Source organism: Gallinula chloropus, assembly GCF_964237585.1.
Source record: "Gallinula chloropus genome assembly, chromosome: 1".
NCBI classification, from domain to species: Eukaryota; Metazoa; Chordata; class Aves; order Gruiformes; family Rallidae; genus Gallinula; species Gallinula chloropus.
The window spans coordinates 156,526,596-156,549,481 of NC_140085.1; the positions used below are offsets into that span (position 1 = coordinate 156,526,596).

Sequence of the window (22,886 nt, forward strand, 5' to 3'; positions counted from 1 at the left end):
TAAATGGTCCTTTGCAGTCATGACCAATCAGTATGAGGTATTGGGGAAAATCCCAGGTAACCCCCAGCCACAAAATCTAACAGCTGATGACAGGATTTTCCATCGATCTCCGTCTCCCAAACCCTCTTAACCAACAGACAATTTAACTCTTAGATCAACGCTCTTTACCCTGGTATACTATTCCAGGTAACAACGGGTTCCCTCATAATTTGACATCCTATTCCCTTCCAATTCCACAGCCACCCATTCTTATCAATAGCATTTTAGGGGAATGAGATTTATATTTCAAAAGCTTTTTCTCTTTAATATAGCTACCTTTCTCTTTAATATAGCTACCTTACATGTGGTGGTTGTTGCTGTTGTTACTATAATCATCATCACCCTTGCTCAAAATGCAATAAAAAGCTTACAAGGGCACACATCCTGGTTTACCTCTCAAACCACTGGAGTTCTTCAACTCCCTCCTACAAATTCAAAGGGCATTTCTGCAAAGTCTTGTCATTACAAGACTAAAACAGTGCTGGGAATGTACGAGACGTCGGGTTTTACGCAGCGTCTCACTATGCCTCAGTTCTTGAGGTTTTCTTGTGCTGTGTCAGATCTGATCAGTAAGCGCCGGTTTTAACGGGTGGTACTTTATATATACTGATCACATAGCTCTTTGCTACAAACTACATTTATTTTCAAATGCAAATGGCATACAGACGAAGTCTATCACTCAGGGGGTTTACTTGCCCAACAATTAGTCAAGCAAACCTCTGCGTAACATCACTTTCAGGCAAGTCAGTAACGCGCAACTTCGGCGGGGGGAGGCGGGACCGCGGTTTTAATTGCTCCTTTTCAAACTAGTTGTAACAGGATTAAAAATAGATGCTTTCACATCCCAAAAAGCTCGAGCCAGCAAATGAAGCCCAGCGTACAAACAAGGCTTAGGGTTGGGGTTTTTTTTTGGCAGTAGAGAAAAAAGAAAAGCCCAGCCTTCCCCTCCCACATCAGACTCACGTAATCACTCCTCTTGAAAACAATGTGCAAGGGTACGGTTTCACAGTGAAGCCATCCTGCTAATGCCCTTGACTGCTCAGAGGATTCAAGAAGCTACAGATATGTAAGTACAGAAAAGAATTAACCTTTTTTTTTTTTTTTAAACTGAACTACAGCAAACAAGTCCAGAAATATTTATTATTATTTTTTTGGCATTATACTGAATTATGTGGCAGGAAGGATAAACGATCTTTGGATGGGAGAGACAAGGCTCGTGGATGAAATTGCATGACCTTTTATTTTCATATATGAATATACTGCCAGGTAATTTTTATTTAAAGGATCTGCTAACTCACAGCATCAACAAGTTATTTCAAGTCCTTTCTTATAATACAGCCTTCCGACAACCACAGAGAAACATTTGATACTGTGTTAGCTTGGACAGTTTTTATTTTAGCATTAGTAATTTCAATTATACTAAAGCAGAAATAGATGCTGTACTGTAGTAAGGGAAACGCTGCAGTTCTTAAGTCATTCACTGAACCTCACAGAATACTTTAATGGCAGGAGAGAGCCTTAAAACAAATCCAAACTGTCAAGAATGTACAGCGTGCTCTACCCCATGTGCTGCTTGTCTATGAAACTGCCTTTATTATCGGTTCAAAAATTACTCAGTCATGCTTCTCACATCTAAATTCGGCAACAGAACATTTCAAGAATTCAATGTTTTATGAGCAAATTCCTCTTTTACCTTCTGACACGCCATTTTTTCAAAGTTTTTAGAAGGAATTCTTTTTCTGAACTGCAATCACCAAACATCTTTTTCCTTACTATTTCCACAAAGCTGAAGAAATACGACAAGTGTTAACGATTTTTATATACCTTCCCAATTAAAAAGGATCTGTTTTTCCCTATTATGCTGGCAGACCAAGACAGACTGTTTCAACTATCACCTGCCTTAAAACACAGAGCCAGCATGCATGTCTTGGAGCATAGAATACAAGCAGCCTGTCAAATATTTTTCAAGGCTCTTTTTGAAGAGAGGAGGGAACCAAAACACTTACCGGGTAATTAGTCTTTTAAGAGCTCAGCTCTCATCCCTTTCTCTCTGAAAGATTGAGGGTTATGTACAAATGTAATGTGTAATAAATTTAAGCTACATTTCTGAAGTTGCTTCTGAGAATTAAAGACTGCTCCTGTACAGGATTTATATGACCTGGGCTTGGGGGGGTGGGAATCACATAAAAGGTGTGCATGCTTTCTAGTATTAAAGTACAAATTGTTATTTGACACCTTTTTTCTTCTGCTTGCAGGAAAGTAATTGTCAGTGGCTTAGGTGTTTAGTTTGTTTATTTGCTGTATTTTAGCCTCTCCGCTTTTTATGTTGAGTATACCTAGGTGAGTAGACTGAGGGGAGGTTAATCATCTCAGCATCTGCACAGCTCTTCATAACATGCAGCTCTGGCAGACAATTTATGTTAGTTCTCACACTCTTCATAGGACAGATCACATTTGGAAAGACAGATCCAAAAGATAAGAGAGACATGAACACTTCGATTTACTTCCACTTTTTCTTTAACTAGATACGCAGCATTGCAACTCCTTTATTTTAATGTCATTTACTGTAGATTCTACTACTTTGGAACACCAAATACAAGAGTCACGTAACTCTGCAAAGACCTATAGTCATGGAGAAAAGCAGGATCGTAAAGGTCCCACAGTTTGTGCATCTGCAAATTCTATTAAGCACTTGAAGAATATTATAATTCTTCCAGCCATCACTAAGATAATTTCATTCATGAAATGCATACTTAGTGTCCTCTTATGTGCAGCTTATAAACGTGGCTTTAGCAACAACAAGTTTTGGTCCACATCAAGGAAGAACAGAAGTACCAGGCTTGAAACTATGTCTCCAAAATGAGCTGTGGGTTGTGATCTGAGGATTCGGCCTTTAGGTCACTAAACCCACCCCTTGCCATGCAGGAGGCAAAACTCAACAGCTTTTCAAAAGTGTAAATGAGCACAACCCGTTATCAGCACATGAAGTATTAGAAAGAAACAGGAACCTTTAGGAAACGCCTGTCCCTTGCCTCAGCTTTGATTTTATTTTAGTAGCTAAGATTGACAACTAGATTTATGTACCAAAAGTGTATGTTCTTTCTGTGTTAGCAAGGTGTTCTGCTCTGAACCTTGGCAGGCCACGCTTCTCAGCATACCTAACTTCATTGCATCAGGGGCCTTTTCTCAAATACAGCGAACGCCCCACAATGAAGATCACTTGTATAGCAAATTAGAAACTCAGATGGCAAATATGACTGGTCATCAGAAGAGAAATATTTTTGGAGATTAAGGAAAAAATTAAACCTACATAACCACAGCACTGCATATTTTCCATCTTCTGCCAGTTTAGACTCTGTCAGTCTTACACAGCTCATACCTACAGAGGACTGCGAGCTCAGTAAATCCACAGGTCAGGCACCGCAGGGAAAGAGAAGTCTCTTTTCCTGACCATTCCTTTTAATTAATGCATATTCTTTATGCACATATAAACAGCATTACTCCCCAACACTGCTTGTTAAAGAACCTTCTACCTCCAAGTGACTAATCCATACTACATATAAGGCCTGGAGAGATCTTTCCTTGCCTTTCCCATGATTTTAATTGGTATCCCTCTTAAATTAACTACTGGACAGATGGACCAGGGATTCACCTCTCAAGAAAGAAAATTATGGAGACAGACAAACCACACATTAGATTACAATACACAGTTAAAGCCTTTTACACCTTCCCCTGTTCTGCTGAAAAGACAGATGGTGCTTCTTCAGCAAAAGAAGGAGCTGAGAACAAGAACAGTCATCCAGCATACAGAGAGAGCGAGCTTTGCATTGCTGCTTGCACACAGTCCAAACCCAGGTAATCCAAGACTGCTACACTGCAATTGTGGGCTCACAGCTTAAGTCTACGCTTGTTAATAGTTATGTGTACGTAACATTAGGATACTATATAAGAAGTTCATCATACCAGAACACCTCTATGAACCAGGGCTTTTGATTACGTAGTACCTCCAGGAAGGAGCCACCTTTGTGTTCATTAAACACCTCCTGCAGTGGGCACTCTACTCCGAGCTGGGCCCTTGCTCACTGCAGTATAAATGTAAAACCAATGAGCAGTGCCAGTCAGATGTTTTGATCAACTAACTCATTTTCCTTCTTTGATGAGATTACCAAACTGACTTCAAAAGGCACCTGCACAGATTTCATCCATGGTGGGTTCTGCAAGCCGAACGTCAGGGCGCTGTCACTTTTTTCCCCTGAGTAGACACTATTGCTATCAGACATCAGGAAAGCCACAGAGCAGACTAAAAGCTGGCTAGCTAACACATCTCACTTTCTTTTCTGTTCCCCCCACTGGTGATCAGAAAGCAAATACAATGCTGTGACTTGAAAATGGCAAGTCAGAGAACTACTAAGAATGATTCGCACTGATTGCAACCCTGGGCATAATATTAACTCTCCCAGGCATAAGATCCTCCCAGGTAGAAGCAGAGAGCAATGGCCATGGCCCTAGACTGGAGATGTCCTAGGACACAGTGAATCTAAGAAGAACTCCAGGATGACAGTGAAGTAACTTCATGAGCTCCCAGCACAATGCTACACAGCTCTTATGTTGGATACCTCATCAACTGAGCAGAAAAAACAGGGATGCAGTGGTGAGTGTGCTTCCAGGTACAGAGACACCCAGAGGCATCCAGAACCCCATCTCCTGTGTGGGACTAAGCTGGAGTTAGAACAGATGTGACAGGACTATTTTGCCTTCTGGTGAGAGGTTTCAGAAGTTCAGCTGGAGTTGCATGAGATTGTATAAAGGAAAAAGGCTCGACCAAATCAGTGACTGAAAATTAATTTTAAAGACATTTAAATAAGAGACACCCACATTTCTTCACAGGAAGGTTGACTGATCAAAAACTACAGTACAAAAGGCTAATTCACTTTCTCTTCAGTTCTCCAAATTAAGACCAAACAGCATTTTAGAAACTATGCTTTAAATGAAAAGTTATCCATACTGAATGGATAATGGATTCTTTTAATGAAAAGAATCCATACACAACTAACTAAAATAAGAACATAACCTGGATTACAAGCAAAACACACAGAAAGTATGCAAAATGTGCCTGCTATTGTTTTTCCAGATAAATTCTGTCAAGGATGGCATATGTTCTGTATATGTAAGCTCATCACTAAGGACTGCTGCTCAGAAATAAACAGCAACCTGACACAAGGGATAGGATTTAAAAACAACACCAAACCTAAAAATTCTTGTCTTACTTAATAGTCTGGACATCTTTTAGGAAGAAAGTAAGGGTTCTTTTTAATGCAGTCCTACTTAAGATTGACAAGGAACAGTGAAATACCTGCTGAGATGAATGGAATTCATCCAACAAGGAGAACTCTGATGTACAAAGAAGTTATTGTAGCTCAGGAGATGCACGTTAAGTGGTGGTAGCAACTTCTATCATCTGTCTGGGCCCCAAACCAGATACAGGATCTTGAGGGGGGTCGTTTTTTGGTTTTGTTTTAAATAAATATGTGTAGGTAATAGAGCACTTAGACACCACAGTGACTGCTCAAAAATGCCCCCACACTCCCACACACTGAGGATACTAGTAGCCACCTAAAGCATGATAAAATGTGCTCCCTACATTAACAGTGAAAATATATTTGGGCTAACAGGGGATCAAAGAGAATGTTTCCCCCACCCAGGGCTGACTTCCACAGCAGGGAGAAGATGCTGCTTGCATCCATGTGCTGTGGTCCTCCAGCTTTCTTCTCATAGGTTTGTGGCTGGTTTGTTCTGCCGTAGAGCTGCTCCCTATGTACATCCATCCTATCACCATAGAGAGATACAGGCTCTCTCTCTCAGCTAGGACTCCTTTGCAATACAGCCAGGGTTTTATGCCAGGGTGGACATCCTATTTTGAGCAACACCACTTTCTAGAGTAATTTGGTACATTAAAGATCCATGTTCATGGTGCAAAATTAGGTAAAGTATTTTATGGAATTCTACTCTTGATGTAAAAAAATGTAATTTTAAAAAATCACAGATTTTTTTCCTAAGCCATAGTTAAACTTTTTGTGTAACAGATATTACAAACATTTATAGAAAGACAAATGAATGGATGTGACAATTATGCACATTATTTATGAATCAGCACTATTAGAAATTAAAATGATGCCATTTTACAGCATAGCTACTACAACAGAACTACTTAACATAAATTTTGAGATTATTCTTCCCTATATATTTTAAGAAATGATTTATCCTAAATTTCAAGGAAGAGTAGAAGACAAATATCATGCTGGGAGTGTGAACAAGCAATCAGAAACACTTCAAAGAGAAAAGAAAAAATCTCCCTGACTCTTATCCTGGAGCCTACACAAACCTACACCATTTTCTGCAAAAAGCAGTTTGTCACACTTACCTAAAACAGGAGTCATTCTACATGCTTCTGTAAGGGAAAAAATGACACAGGAGGAAAGAATACCAGGACTATGCTCAGAGTAATAACTACTGTATTAATCAATCATCGAACACCCTAACACCAAGATACTGTGAATGACGAGAAATGAACTAATATAAAACTACAGACATCCTTAAATCAGCATTAGAGGTGGAGTTGCTATTTGCCACTTTAATTCCTTTACTCAAAGCACAGAACTCCCCCTTCAGATTTGACTCCCAACCCTGCATGCAGCATTCCCAGCTCTCGGCACATGGTACACACCCTCTAAGAATGAGAAGACTGTACATCTATCAGTCTGAAATCACTCACCTCTCTTCCCCACCACCTGTGCAACACAGCAAACACAGGCCATCTGGATGCTAAACTTCTTCCTTAAACATGTATGATGTCACTTGTTTAGGTATTTCAATACATGTCATCCACAATCCACAGGTTCAGTGTTTGTAGAGAACCTTATTCACCCCTGCTCAGCCAGCCAGAAGCCTGACCCATCTGGCTTATGATACAGAACGTGATGCAGGTACATTGGTTGTGAATGACCTGAAATAAGTAGGACAATCTCCTCAAACACAAAGGAAGATACTAACCTTGTAATGCTTCCATGCATTAATATGGGCACAATGACCCCTTCAAATGGAGAGGTATTTTCCAGATAAACGTTTTTAAGGTACAACAGGCTATTGTTGGCTGTGACTACTGCACGTTGAAAGGCATATCATCAGAAAACAGCTAGGCAGTTTAATTTAAGGTACTAGATGGACCTAAAGCTCACCAATTTTTACCTCCAGATAGCATTCCACATTAAAGCAGAAGCAATCTTGTTCTCACTGCTGTTTTGATCCATAAGTGGTGCCTCTAAGAGACACCATTTAGCAGAACAGCTGCTTCAGGAGTAACGTTATATGCCCCATCCTTTCTGACACTGATGTTGACACTTTGCAACCACCAGGTAACACCACACCTAAGAAAGATTTTGCAATGTACTGCAAACTGCAACTGCAACTAGGAGCAGTTATCAACAGGATGGGGTCCCTTCTGCTTCTGAAATTCTGCTGGATGAATTTTTCTGATTTTAAGTCCCCCAAATCATTGCTACTTTGCAATTCTTCCACACCAATTCTGACTGGATGGGTTCAACAATTGCTTCTAAACTGACAATGTATATGAAGCTGTGACAAGGGAGGTTTTAGGCTGGATGTTAGGAAGAGGTTCTTTACTGACAGGGTAAGTCGGGCACCGGAACAGGATCCCCAGGGAAGGGGTCCCAGCACTGAGCTTGGCGAAGTTCAAGAAGCATCTGGATGATGCTCTCAGACAGCTGCTCTGACCTGGCTGGTCCTGTGTGGAGCCAGGAGTTGGACTCAATGATCCTTATGGGTCCCTTCCAACTCAGGAGATTCTGTGATTCTGTAATTTTGGCTGGGCTCTCTCTCTTTTGCAGCACCACTAAAGAGTGACTAAAGTACTGGTCGTAAGAAGTTATGTTTGTAACAATACTGGAATTAGATTCCAAAAGCCAATTCTGACACTACTATTAAACAAGCTGAATTATTATAATGCCAAGATGATAAGAACACTGAAAAGAACTGGTTTCTCTTTCTTGAAGTTACATCATCACAACATGAATTGTTAGAAACCAAAACTCTAAAAATTAACTGAAACACATTTAGGAGGTTTCATCTGCTTGTTTGACCCTTGGGGACTTCATATGATCTTTGATCACCTGGTTTCTTCAGGCTCCTTTTCCTCCTCAGACTGCTTTGAACAGTCTCCCACCTCCCACCTACAAACTTCACTTTTCAAATACATTACAACCCTGTTTTTTTGTTTTGCCCCACCTGATTTTTTTGTCAGGAGGGAAGGAATTGGCAGCAAAGCAGAAAAGCTAGAAAGAGCCACGGTTTTGGTTTCTGGAAGGAGCCTTGAAAAATATTTCACCATAATGAAGTTTCATTTCAGGTTTTCTTTTTTTTTTTTTTTACAATCTTGCTTTTTTGCAACAGAGGGTGGCCGTTGCTATGCAGAAGCAGGTTTATCTACATTTATTTCAAAATGTTCCCCTTTTTTTTTTCTTCTTTTTTTTTTTTTTTTTAATGTTAGGTCTACTGAGTTTCCTGGAGCAATAGTGGTTACAGAAATGGACATATTCACCACTTCTCAGACCAACACCTCCACCTGCGACTTATACGAGCACAAAGACACGGCGCGGGTACTCCTCTCTGTCTTCTACAGCGCCATCTTAATCCTCGGGGTGCTGGGAAACGCCATCGCCCTCACCGTCATCTTTAAAAACAGAAAGAAGATCAACTCCACGACCCTCTACTCAACGAACCTGGTCTTCTCAGACCTCCTGTTCTGCATCGCCTTGCCCACGCGGATAGCCTACTACGCCCTGGGCTTCCACTGGCCCTTTGGGGAAGCCCTGTGTCGGGTAACCGCGCTCCTGTTCTACATCAACACCTACGCCGGTGTAAACTTCATGACGTGCTTGAGCATCGACAGGTTTTTCGCTGTGGTCCACCCCTTCCGCTACAAGATCAGGAGGATTAAATATGCCAAGGGCATCTGCATCTTCATCTGGTTTCTGGTATTCAGTCAAACTTTCCCGTTACTTATACAACCCATGACGCAGGAAGAAAATGGAAGGACTACGTGTATGGAATATCCAAACTTTGAAAAAATACCACATCTACCGTATATACTTCTTGCTGCCTGTTCAGTAGGGTACCTTATTCCCCTGGGGATTATACTGTTTTGTTACACTCAAATTAGCTGCAAACTTTTTCAAACAGCCAAGGAAAATCCATTGACTGAAAAATCTGGGATAAACAGAAAAGCCATCAATACAATCATCTTTGTAATTATAGTGTTCATCATCTGCTTCACCCCTTATCATGTTGCAATCATACAACACATGATTAAGAAGCTTCAGAGTGAACCCTTGTGCACTGCAAACCAAATTTTCCAGAAGTCACTCCATTATACTGTGTTTCTCATGAATTTTAACTGCTGCCTAGATCCTTTCATCTATTTCTTTGCATGCAAAGGATACAAGAGGACTGTAATGAAAATACTGAGACGACAAGTGAGCGTATCGATTTCAAGCGCCGTCAGGTCCCATCATGAAGAAAGCTCACGCGACGTGGGAGAAACGCAAATGATGGTACTTGCAAAATCTTCTAATGGAAAGATACCTGAAAACTAAAGTCTGCAGGACACTGCAGTAGAGCAAACTTAAAAAGCCAGGGTCCTCAGTAAAAAAAAACCTTAGTGGTCCCTGCACAGCAGCTTCAGTAAGATTCTGTTTCTCAGGATGTCAGGAACTCGAGGAGTGATGTTGGACAGAAAAAGAATTGTCACAGGACAGCGGGAAAACTCAGCATTATAATTTCCTAGCTGTATCACTTTGTCTGATCTTTGTCTCATCTTTTTTTCCAGGAAATATGTGGGCCATTGTGAATGTTCAGATTCCAACCTGCACGTATGCGTGCCTGGATGTTAGCAGCTCAAGTGGAGACTTGATTCCCAGTTTGGGTGTCTGAGAAAGGATTAAACACAAATAGTTTACAATTCAGACTGGCTGCGACTACAACCACTACCTGAGCTTCAATTACAGTGGTTTTGTTAGCCAAGTCACACAGGAAAAGGAAAGCAAACCTTGAGATAAACTGTACAATTTCTGTGTACGTTTCCCTATCAGAAGTGCTTACTTCGTAGCTCTTTGGGGGTGAAACTGCATTTTATAGCATTTGGAGCACAAATGTCCTGCTGGACAACTCTTACTGATAATCTTGTCAAGTGTAACAGATTAAAAGTTCATGAACTGTTTGGATCCCCCTACCCCAACACTTATTATCTCCTATATGTTAAATCACTCATCTTTGCAAGGTGTATTATCTCTCTACTCCTTTTCCTAAAGGAGAACTTTTCTTACAGTGTGTATTGTAAAGAGTGTCTACTCTAGTTGTACAGAGATTATTTATAAACACAAAATATACGTTGAAGCAACAGACTTGTAACATGAAAATGGCGTCGCTTCAGCTAAAAGAACAGTGATACAGGGTTCTTCAGAACTTCTGCTGAAGTCAGACAAGGACACAAGGCAAACATTTCAGAAACAGGAATAAATGTTCACAGTTGAAGCCACCAGAAAGCAAATGAATGAGTTAATTTTGATGGTGTGAGTTGGCTACCTCTTTTAAAGCACTGCTTACCTGAGAGATCAATAAATGAGAACAGCAGGGTTGGCTTGGAAAGAACCACCTTTCCCATCACGCCTTCATAGAGCGCATCCGGGATCCCTTTGGACACACTGAAATTGGGCCAGCAAGGAGCCCAAATGACTTAAACACATCCTGCTGGAATCGGCTCAATACCAGTTGAGTATGCAGGATGCAAGCCCTGGGTTCCTGTTGTCGTGCCCTTCCGTCATGTGTCAGCTTCCTTCCCGACTTTATTCCTGGCCCCCTGTCTTTTCTTTTGCCTTCTGCCTTTCTAACACGCCTCCACACACCAATGCAGCTTGGTGATTGCACAGTGAGGTTGTACTGGAAAAGGAAAATTAGATGGCCTGATAATTACTGGTAAAAGCTATGCCAGATGTCAGAATAAGTGTTATTCATTGCAGCTGTATCTCTTTGGTACTGAGGTTGCACTCAACATCAAACCTACATTGTTACATTTCTCATCTCTGAGATTCCTTCCTTCCTCACATGTTGAGCTCTGCCTACCTGCAAACACGGACGGGTCACATCTGAGCAGCAGTGCGGAAACGTTAAATTAACCATTGCCTTCTTGTGTGAAAGAAAATGCAAAAGACCCTATATTTCAGACCACTTAGGGTGTCAAATTGAGTTTCTGATTCCAAAAGACACTATGTAAATACAGGAAAATAGACTGAGAAAAATGTTTTTTAACAGGAGAAGTTCGACGTAAGTCTGTACGCTACTGCAGTTCTTGTCAGCTTTTGTAATAAACTATTTTAAAATATTATTTAAGAATTTGTTTCTGCTGGAGTAAACAAATGATAACCTGATAAAACCACAGACAGACCACTCAGAAATAATTTGGAGTTGTAGAAATAAAATATATGTATTATTAACATTACAAGCTCATTTTATTCTACTAGTGTCTGGTGTTTTTTTAATTTTTGGTATGTGTTTCATCTAACTGTGACTATAAAACCTTAATGGCAAGAGGACTTTTTTATATTTGTCTGTACAATATAACTCAAATGTATATTACAGCATCATGTAATGCAGACACCTATTCTCTACGTGGAAAAAAAGTGTGGATTTGTATTGAAAAAATCTTTCCCCGTCCCTCTTCTCTCACATTGGCAATTCTGTTAATTTCAAATTCAGATTTCATTTTGAAATCACAGCAACGCTCTCAAATGGCTAACTACATCAAAATAGCAGGCTTGCTCTAATAAGCTTTAAAGTCTTGGTCCAGTTTAGATACAAGTTGGAGAACAGCCACTTTTTTCTCCTTATTTCAAGTCTTTCTCAAATGCTGAAGAAAGTAAAAGCTAAGATAAACTCAGCTTTCTGACAAGAGTCCTAAAGGCACAGACACCCAGAGGGTGACAATTTACAGCTGTAGCCACTGATGCTTCCCCTCACCACTTGTGAACACGCACTCACGGCTCATGCACTTTCCTATCAATAAGCAGCCTCGTTTCTCTGTGCTTATCTGCAGCTGCCAAAAGCAGAGGTGGCAGCTTTGGTCAGCCTGGGATGCTCAACTGAAGTCATTTAGGCAGCATCTGTCCTTCTCCCAGCTGTGCTGCAGGGCTGATAGCCACCAGGGCTGAGAGACTGTAATGAGCTGCCGCATGGGAGCAAGCGAGAGCAGTAACTGGTTTTCTTCAAGATGCCCTTATCTATTCATCCTTTCGGCACTCTTTCCCTGGTACTATTTGTTGGAGTAAGTCTACAACAGCAGTTACCTGTAGTGGCACATCTCAGGTCCCACCCTCCTCCTGCCTGTCACATAGGGATGAATAAAGGGGATAAAACCATACCCTGTATCTGTTTTCCTCTCTAACACCAAGTATATAAGATGTATCTGTCTTAAAACACATGAACATGCCATACCATGCAACTTATGGTTGAAGCAGTATGAGCTTTGCAAAAGAAAGTGACCTTTTGCTTTGGCAAAAGCATTCTGGAAAATGTCCCCTTCAATGTGAAAGGTTGGAAAATGGTAATAAAGATCTGGAGCTCACACACCTTCACATAGGTGGGTGCTGGTCTCCTCTACCAAGTAACAGGCCTTAGAACAAGAGGAAACAGCCTCAAGTTGTGCCAGGGAAAGGTTTAGATTGGGTATTAGGAAAACTATCTTCACTCAAAAGGTTGTCAAATATTGGAACATGCCCAGGGAAGTGGCTGAGCCACCATCGCTGGAGGTATTTGAAGGATGTGTAGTTGTGGTGCTTAGGGATATGGATTAGTGGTGGAATTTGCAGTGCTGGATTAATGGTTGGACTTGATGATCTTAAAGATCTTTTCCAACATCACCGTTTCTACCTTAATGATTTCTGTGCTTCTGTATACATAAAGCAGCTGACAAGAAGCAGCAGGTTCAAATGGCTAGCTTATTATGAGGATCTGACTGAAGTTCTTTGGAGAAATTGTGTCTCTATTTGGAAAGTGACATCCACTCAGGATGTCATGTTCATGGTAAAATGCTAGAAAATCTTATAACTCTACACTTTAAAGTGTAGGACTAGGGAATCTGCTAAAAGGACTCCAACTAGACTACATGTCCATATCTGACATCTCTGTCAAATCTTAGAATCTCATCTTGCAGGGAATGTGACAAAGCACACAGAAATAAAAACAATGATGAGAATCAAATGGTACATTTGGAGTGCCTCTGTCCAAGTCCAGAAAAGAAAGTTGTACAGACAACTGATGTTGAACACATGACCAAGTGAAGATGCATCATGTAAAAAATCCCAAGAGACACACACATTTTCAATAAAAGAGCATTTAGGGCCTTCACCTTTTCTTTTGCTGAGAATACAAATCCAACGATTAGTACTGCAAGTATTCAGACTGGTTCCCTCAGCTGCCCTGGACTGGAAGATATTGAAGCCCACCTGAAAGCGTGGAGATCAAGAACATAATCTCCTGTGCTTTACTGTCCAAGCAGAAGAGGACAAGCATTCCCCTTGGTATTGCTGCCCGACTCTCTTGGCTGTGAGCTTGAAGGCTATGCAGAAGCTATGACCTGTCAGCAACATGGTCATCTCCTAGTAAAGGGAGTGGTAAACATATATATAAACATATATATAAACAAATAACACAATTCATGAAGGTGGTTAATGACTTCTCTTAAACCAGCAATTCCATTAATATAAAGAAAAGGAAAAAAAAAAGAATCTGTGTTTGGGTTTTTTAAACAGATGTTGTATTAAAGACTAACACTGATCTGAAACTCAAAAGCTTTCAGCTAAGCAAAGAATGGAAAGACTCCAAGAAAATGATTAGACAGCCTCCAACATAAGAAAAATAGGGTGCAGCTAAAGAGAAGGAGAAGAGAAGCTTTGCTGTAAATGCCTGGTTTCTGGAGGAACCAAAAAGCAGTGACGTTATTCTCTCTCTTCTATCTCCACATCTGTGGTAGAGAGCAGGGGAAGAACTCAAGACAAAGTAGGGTTTGTATCTTAGCAATATCCCACTGTGGGGGCTCAATACAGACGAGGTCAACAGGCACCAAGAGCCATGAGAAAAATGCCAAATTCATCCCAGTGAAATATTTCCTAACACCGTCTCAGCTGAGCTGCAGAGTAAAGCTGTGGCATGAAATCAACTCAGCCAAGCTGCAAGCCTTTCCTGAAGGAAAACAGGGGAATTGCTCTTTGTGTAGACAGCGTGTTTCAGACATTATTTCCTCAATTTTCTTTTTCCTCTCTGAATACTCTCTTAGCTTCCTGCAACATCTAACTTGGGACTTCCTGAGGCAGATGTCTCATCTTTGCACATGACAATCCGCCGTCAATTTTTCTTCCATCAGCCTGTCTGATCCCTCTTTGAACCTGAATAACATGTCTGTGCCCACAGCATCTTGCAGCAAAAAGTTCCACAGTCTAACTACCCATGGAAGACGACATTGTTGAGAGTCTCTGGGTAAGGATTAAGGGACACACAAATAAAGGAGATGTTGTAGTGGGGCTCTGTCTACTACAGACCGCTCAGACAGAACGACAACATTAATGAGTCATTCTTCAAGGAACTATGAGACACCTCCAGATCGTCTGGCTCTTGTCCTTATCATAGAATCATAGAATCATAGAATGGCATGGGTTGGAAGGGACCCCAAGGATCATAGAGCTCCAACCCCCCTGCCACAGGCAGGGCCAACAACCTCGGGGGACTTCAACTTGCCAGACGTTAACTGGGAACACCACACAGATAATACCAACAGGTCCAGGAGATTCCTAAAGCAACTGGATGATAACTTCCTTGTTCAGGTATTAAGGGAGCCAATGAGAAAAAGTGCCCTCCTAGATCTCTTGTTCGTAAACAGAGAAGGTCTGGTGGGGTAAGTGGAGGTACCATCTTGGCCATAGTGACCACGAAGTAGTGGAATTTAAAATCTTTGATGAGTGGAGGAAAACACCAGCACTAGATGTGGGAAGAGCAGATTTTGGGTTGCTCAGGGAACTAGCTGGTAAGGTCCACTGGGAAACTGCTTTTGAAGGCATCGGGGTCCACCAATGCTCATCACTTTTTTAAGTACCACCTTCCAAAAGCACAAAACGTTGGACATCAAGTTCCAAAACGTTGGACATCAAGCAGGTGGGGGCAGAAAGTTGGCTTGGCTGAACAGGGACTTTCTTCTAGATCTTAGGTGGAAAGTGTACAATGCCAATGGAAGCAAGGTGAGGCAATGTGTGAGGATTACAGGGATGCTGTTCACCTCTGTAGGGAGAAAATTCATGTGGCCAAAGCTCAGTTAGAGCTGAGGCTGGCCAATACTGTGGCAGACAATAAAAAGAGGTTTTCCAAACACATTAACAACAAGAGAGGACCAGAGAGAACATCAGCCCGTTATTCGATGAGAATGGTCATTTTACTGACAGGGACACAGACAAAGCAGAGACATTCAATGCCTCTCTTCAACACAGTCAGTGGGTTCTGGGACCATACACACCTCAGGTTGGAGGACCACGACTGCGGTAATGATAAACTCCTAGTAAACCCTGAACTTGTGGGTGATTTGCTGCCTCACCTGGATCCATATATCCATGTCCATAGGTCCTAATGGGATCATCCCAGGGCACTCAGGGAGCTGGCTGATGTCATTGCAAGACCTCTCTCAATTATTTTTCAATGGTCCTGGGAATCTGGAGAGGTCCTGCTTGACTGGAAGCTGGCATACATTGTCCCAATTTTCAAGAAGTGTAAGAAAGAAGACCCTGGTAATTACAGGCCTGTCAGTCTCACTCAGTGCATGGTAAAATTATGGAGAAAATCATACAGGGAGTTATTGAAAAACACCTAAAGGACAACACAGTCATTGTTCACAACCAACACAGGTTCAGAAGAGGAAGGTCCTGGCTATCCAATCTGATTTCCTTTTACTACAAGGTCACACAGCTGGTTGACCAAGGGAAGCCAGCTGATGTTATTTTTTTTTATTTCAGTAAGGCTTTTGATACTGTGTCTCCCAGTATTGTGCTGGGAGGAGTTGTTGACTCCATTGAGGGTGGAGAAGCCTTAGAGAGACCTGCACAGATTGGAGAGCTGGGCAATCACCAAGAGCATGAAGTTTAACAAGGGCAAGTGCCGGATCCTGCACCTGGGAAGGGGCAACCCTGGCCACACATACAGACTGAGGGATCAGATGCTGAAGGCCAGCCATGCTGAAATCATTATTTGTGATTTTGAGGACCTACATCAAATCATCTAGTCTCTTCTCCTGTGAACAGTCAGGTGAAAGCTGTTCACCACTTCATCCAAAGTGTAGATCGACAAAGGAAAGAAGGTTTAAGTGTAAAGAAGTAATGCAAATCCAACGGTGCCTAAGCTGGGTAGCAAAAGAAAACAGGGAATTGCTGTCCATGGGAGATCAGCAGTGTTCTGATTTATTTTACCTACCACAATAGCATACAGTTGAGTCTCAAAGTTGGATCTTGCCCCATGAATTGAAAATTTGGATAACCTTGCTCGGACTCTAAGTAAAAGAAGAACAGGACCTCAGTGGGCTGGAAAAATGGTCTCTCAGGAATGTCATAAAGTTCAGCAAAGTATAATGCAAAATCCTGCATCTGAGATAGAATAAACCCACACAGCAGCACAGGCTGGGCACTGCCTTGTTATAAAGCAGCTTGACAGAAAAAAAGGTCTGGGCTCCTGGTGTACAGCAAGTTCAAGAGGAGTCAGTAGTGGGACCTCTTGGCCAAATAGGTATGGGACTGTGTTGGAAAGAATGTCAAGGGAAGTGATCTTTCCCCTCCATTCAATACTTGTGAGATCATAGCTGGAGTCCCATACCCAGTTTGGGGATTCCCAGTATAAGAAAGATAGTGACCTGCTGGAACAACTCCAGCAGAGCACCACCAAAAAGAATGAAGGGGCTGCCACACATACTGCAGGAGGAGAGACTGAGAGAGCTGAGATGGTTCATCCTGGAGTGGGAAGACTGACAGAAAATGTTATTGCTGCCTTTGCCTAACAGGGAGGGGTACAGAAAGGATGGCAACACACAGTATAACAGGTACAAGTTACAACAGGGAACAATTAAACACTATGAAGCATTTTCATCACGAGGTTAATCAGACACTGGGAAAGGTTGAACAGAAAGGATGTGAAATCTCTACCCTTAGAGAGACTCAAAACTGGACTGGATACAGCCCTGATTAAACTGGCACTACTAGGGTTGGACGAAACATCTCCAGAGGCTCCCTTCCATCTGCATGCTTCCAACAAATATGATTAAAACTTTGGTTAAGTTAGACAAAAAAGCAACATGAAAACTCAATGGCTTTGCAGAACATCTAACAAATAATCTAACTTTTAAATCTTCTAGTGCTGTTCTCTATTTAAGCCCTTATCAAAATGCTGTCATTGGCATCCTCCTAAAATAAATAAAGGTCAAGACACAGCCTAGATATCTTTCCAAAAAGCTGCATTTACTTTTTCTCAGTGGAAAAATATGAATTTCTCCTCTTCCTCTTTTCTTTTCCTCGGTTGTGACAGATGTTATGCAAAGGGCTGAACTAAAAAAGCAAGTTTTGCACCTGTTCTGAGGGCAGCAACATTTGTGGTAATCCTATCCCCTCCAGAAAAGTATACTCTGTCTTATACCATGCACAAGGAGAGTTATGTTCCTCCCTCTAATACGCTTGCTGTAGCAGTTTCATCCTTCCTGTGGCATGTAACTTTCGAGGGAAGTTGTGGTTAGTTAGCAGAAAGAAGGCACTCTGCAGCAGCCTACTTTAAATAGAGAGATGCTGAAAAGTGGTTATTCTCAATTTACTGGCCTACAAAGCAGCCAGATAATGTTTTATCAGCAGCTTCTGATACTAAGGAGCTAAGAACTTGATGAAACCTTAATATCACAACTTCTAAGAACGGGAAGTTACAGTAATTCTATCTAGAAGCAGCAGTGACAGATCGTTGTCCTCTGTTGGACAGGAAGAGATGAAGAACCCCTGCCAGCTGCATGTGCAAGGCATTTCTGACAGACAACGGAAGGCTCCTGACAAGTTTATCAGGCTATAAAGGCAACTCTGGGGCACTTTTTGTCTTTTAAAAAATAAATACAGTGTATTCACAATGCCAGTTATTTGTAACAGCTAAACACTCTCAGCATCTTACTCCTTTGCTATTTTAACCACGTCAGGGATAGCTACTAGGGTAGACACATGATAATGTTACGTACACTAATCGAGGGATAGAGGCCAAAGCTTCACATTCATATCCCCAACACTTAGCAACATCTATTTCTTCTAGTGCCTTTGGTCTAGAAAAAAATGGCAGAAATGATCAGACAGGACATCTAGAAAGAGGCTTGCAAGAAGGTAATACATTGCATATTACCATTAAAAATGTGACCTGGAAGAAAGTACCCCAGTTCTGTCAGGAGGAGGAAAAACGTAATAAAAAATAAAAATAATTTGAAAATAATCAAGCCATCCAAACTTACTGGCACAACAGATTAATTTCATTAAATGAAGGATCTTTCATCTTTAACTCCACTTAACCCACAAGCTAGAGGAGAAGCTCTAAAACGGTCGTGCTCAGATACCACAACTGGCAAGCAGAACTAGTGACCGCAAACACCAGGGATGACTGCAAAACGAACGCAGCTTCCAGTTATGGGTACAGCCAGGTCACCTCTTCACCCCTCCTGACTTTCCTGCTGCGTTGTGCCAACCATCCCATGCCCTTGGCCACGAGGAGTCCCTGCACACCAAAGAGTACAGGCAAAGCTATGCAAGCCTACAGAGGCCAAGCTCATAGCTGAGAGCTACCAGGTGAGGACCACCGTAGATGGAGAGCTTAGGGTCGAGGAAATGCCTCCTGTTGTCTGGACCAATTCTATTGCCTCTATAAAAGGTGTCCATATACCTCCTCCAATCTTCCACTGCATATAGAAACTGAATTTGGAAAAACTAGTTCCCTTAGCTATGGCCCTGCCTTCCACCAGATTGCTGGTGCTGTGGAAGCTCTTACAGTACAGCTCAGCATCTCTGTTCATGCAGTCAAGCACCGCTGCTATCCCATAACCCTTTGCAGTGCTTCTTGTGCTGCAACTGGTGAATTCCTGCTGAAATTAAATTATCAATGAGCCAAACTGCAATTAAAAACGTCCACAAAAATGGTTTTTAGAACAGACATCAATAAAGAGTTAGGATCGTATTTTAACTACAGGTGAAGTTTCCTCTTATGGCCTAGATAAGGTTTTCAGAATGTTAAAAAAAAAACCCCAAACCAAAACAAAACATCAGGATGGAGCTCAAATTCGGAAAAGACTTCTGAGAAATCTGATTCCAATGCTCTTTCACAAGGTACCACTTTCTAGTCACAAACAAAAACAGGAAACAAGTGCACCTCACTGGCCACAGACATGTTGGCGGAACAAGCCCTTGCCATTCTCTTTTCAGTCTTATCCTGCTTTGTCAGCATCTCAAAAAAGATCTAATCAAAGAAGAGATATGATTTACACTCCATCTAATCTGACAATATAGCCCAACCGCTCACAACTGGACTCTTCCACTCACAGGACGATGGCAGCAGCGGCCAAGCAGGAGGGGAAGAATGTACCGACTTGCACCAAGAACTGCAGAGCACCTCCAAATGACAAAGGACTTCTACTTTAATTAAGTGACCTTTGCTTCCATAAGCAATCAAAAAAACAGCAATACTTTGACTCAAAACGTTTGTAATTGCAGAAATAACCTTATCAATAATGGTTGGGTTTTTTCCTGCAGTAACCAGCGGTGGATGACTATTCTGCTGTTGTGGTTTTGCATGGAAAGGTTTGGGGTGGGGGATGGGGTGTGGCACAGAGCTGGGGTGGCTTCTGCAAGAAGCAACTAGAAATTTCTCTTAGGCCCGACAGAGCAAACGCCGGCCGGCTCAAGGCCGGACCCGCTGCTGACCAAGGCCGAGCCCATCAGCGAAGGTCACAGCGCCTCTGGGAAACACATTTAGGAGAAAAAACCACCAGCAGCTGCTTTTTGCCCCCAGAGAAGGGAGTGAGAAGGTGTAAGGAACTGTGCAGGCACCAAGGCCAGGGAAGAAAGCGGGGCTGGAAGGAGGTACTCCAGGTGCTGGAGAGAAAGATTCCCATGAAGCACATGGAGAAGACGATAGTGGAGCAGGTTGTCCCCCTGCAGCCCATGGAAGATGATGGGGAGCAGCGATCCCACCTGCAGCCCAAGAGAGACCCCACGCTGGAGCAGGTGGAGACATATGGATGACACTGCACTGTGACCTGCATTGCGGCAAGATCCTGGCAGGACCTGCAGCCCCTGGAGGGAGGGGCCCGTGCCAGAGCAGGTTTGTTGTGGACTTGAGACTCCACTGGGAACCAGGCTGGAGCAGTCTGGGCTTGAGAGACTGAGAGACATTCTGTGATTTATGACTGCACCCCATAGAAATTGGTGAAGAGCTGAAGTCCAGTAGGAAAGGACTCATGTATGGAGAAGTTCCTGGAGGACTGTCTCCCACAGGTAGGACCCCACACTGCAGCAGGGGAGGGGTGTGAGGAATGACACTCCCCCAACTAAGAAGGAAAACAGCTCGTGAGGAACTGACTGAAACCCCCAGTCCCTGCCCCTCCCTGTGCCACAATGTGGGGAAGAAGAGAGCAAAATCATGACTAAAGTCAAGTTTGCTAAGGGAGGGATGGGGGAGATGCTTTAAGATCTGGTTGCACTTCTCATTACCCGACTCTGGTGTCACTGGGTGTGCAGTGCAGGGTAATAAATTAGAGAGTTTCCTTTATTCTGTGCTGAGTCTGTTTTGTCCGTGCCACTAACAGAGGAATGATCTCTCCCTGTCCTTATCTCAAATCCTGAGCCTCTCAATATGTATCTTCTCCCCTGTCCAACTGAAATGGGGAGGGACAGAGCAACTTTGGTGGGCCAGGATCAAACCACCGCACCCCCCAAGAAGGAAAACAACTTGTGAGGAACTGATTGAAACCCCCATTCCCTGTCTTCCCTGTGACACATGGCAGGGGAGGAAGGGAGATAAATCATGAAGTTGAGCCTTGGGAAAAGGGCAGGGTGGCGGGAGGTGTTTTAAGTTTTGGTTTTATTTCTCATTATCCTACTCTCTTTTCACTGGGTATGTTCTTGGGGGGTGGGGGGGTAATAAATTAGATGCATTTTTTTATTGTGTTGAGTCTGTTTTGCCCATGACATTAATTGATGAATGATCTCTCCCAGCCCTTATCACAGAATGACTAGGTTGGAAAGGACCTTTAAGATCATCGAGACCAATCATACCAGTCCTAAGCTAAACCATATCCCTAAATACCTCATCTACCTGTCTTTTAAACACATCAAGGGATGGTGACTCAACTTTACTGCCAACTTTTTCTAAGAACTTTTTCCTAACACCTGACCCTGCCCTGGCACAGCTTTGTGCCATTTCCCCTTGTCCTGTCTCCTGCCACCCAGCTGAAGAGACCATTGCCCACCTCTCTACAACCTCCCTTCAGGTAGTTGTAGGCAGTGATAAGGTCTCCCCTCTGCCTCCTCTTCTCCAGGCTAAACATCCCCAGCTCCCTCAGCTGTTCCTCATAGGATTTGCCCTCCAGCCCCTTCACCAGCCTGGTTGCCCTTCTCTGAATATGCTCGAGGACCTCAATGTCCTTCTTACGGTGAGGAGCCCAGAACTGGACACAGCACTCCAGGTGTGGTCTCACCAGTGCCAATTACAGGGGCACAACCACCTCCCTAGACCTACTGGCCACACTATTTCTGATCGCACACACACACAGAGAATCACACAGAACATTAGGGGTTGGAAGGAACCTCTGGAGATCATTTAGTCCAACCTCCCTGCCACAGCAGGATCACCTAGAGTAGGTCACACAGGAATGTATCCAGGTGGGTTCTGAATGTCTACAGAGAAGGAGATTCCACAACCTCTCCAGGCAGCCTGTTCCAGTGCTCCATAACCCTCACAGTGAAAAAGTTTTTCCTTATGTTTACATAGAACCTCCCATACTCCAGCTTGCACCCATTGCCCCTTGTCCTGTCACTGGACATCACAGAGAGAGGCCTGGCTTCATCCTCCTGACGCTTGCCCTTTACGTATTTATAAACTCCAATGAGGTCACCCCTCAGTCTCCTCTTCTTCAAGCTAAAGAGACCCTATTTCAACCCGTAAGCCTCTCAATATATATTTTCTCCCCTGTCCAAGTGAAAAGGGGAGTGACAGAGCAGTTTTGTTGGGTGTCTGGCCTCCAGCCAGGGTCAAACCACCACATCTACAAAGAGTTAGCAATCCACATAACCACTAATCCAGGTGTGTGTCTCTGTATCACGGATGCTGTGTAACTTAATCAAGGAATAACTAATCAATAGTATAATTAATCAGTGTGTGAACAGTCAATACAAAATCAGTTAATGTACATGTATATTTCATGTACATGTATATTTCATCATAACTATACATATGGTGTATTGTCCCATCCATGGGAAACACGTGCCTAACAGGTGTTCTGGGTCTGTAGCTTTACTAATGAGATAAGAATAGAGTATATTGTCCAAGGGAGTCTCAGCTAAGCCTGTACTCCAGACTTGAACAGTGTCAGTGATTGATGGAGCTGTACTTAGTCAGCAAGACCCTGGAGGAACACCAGTCATTTCAAAGCTGGTGAACCTCACCTTGGATGGGATATCTGCCAC

The 22,886-nt window shown here is 42.6% G+C and overlaps 2 protein-coding genes across 2 annotated transcripts in view; one reads left to right on the forward strand and one right to left on the reverse strand.

Annotated features, from left to right (window-relative positions):
• The window catches only part of UBAC2 (UBA domain containing 2), a 106,337-nt gene that overhangs the window by 45,525 nt on the left and 37,926 nt on the right, over positions 1-22,886 (reverse strand). The gene's annotated exons all lie outside the window — the stretch shown is intronic.
• Positions 7,981-9,707, forward strand: LOC311204944 (G-protein coupled receptor 183-like; the record flags this gene model as incomplete). The annotated part of the gene is made up of 1 exon (XM_084279210.1): positions 7,981-9,707. The coding sequence occupies exon 1, from the start codon at positions 8,211-8,213 to the stop codon at positions 9,705-9,707; it is 1,497 nt and encodes a 498-aa protein (XP_084135336.1). The 5' UTR covers positions 7,981-8,210.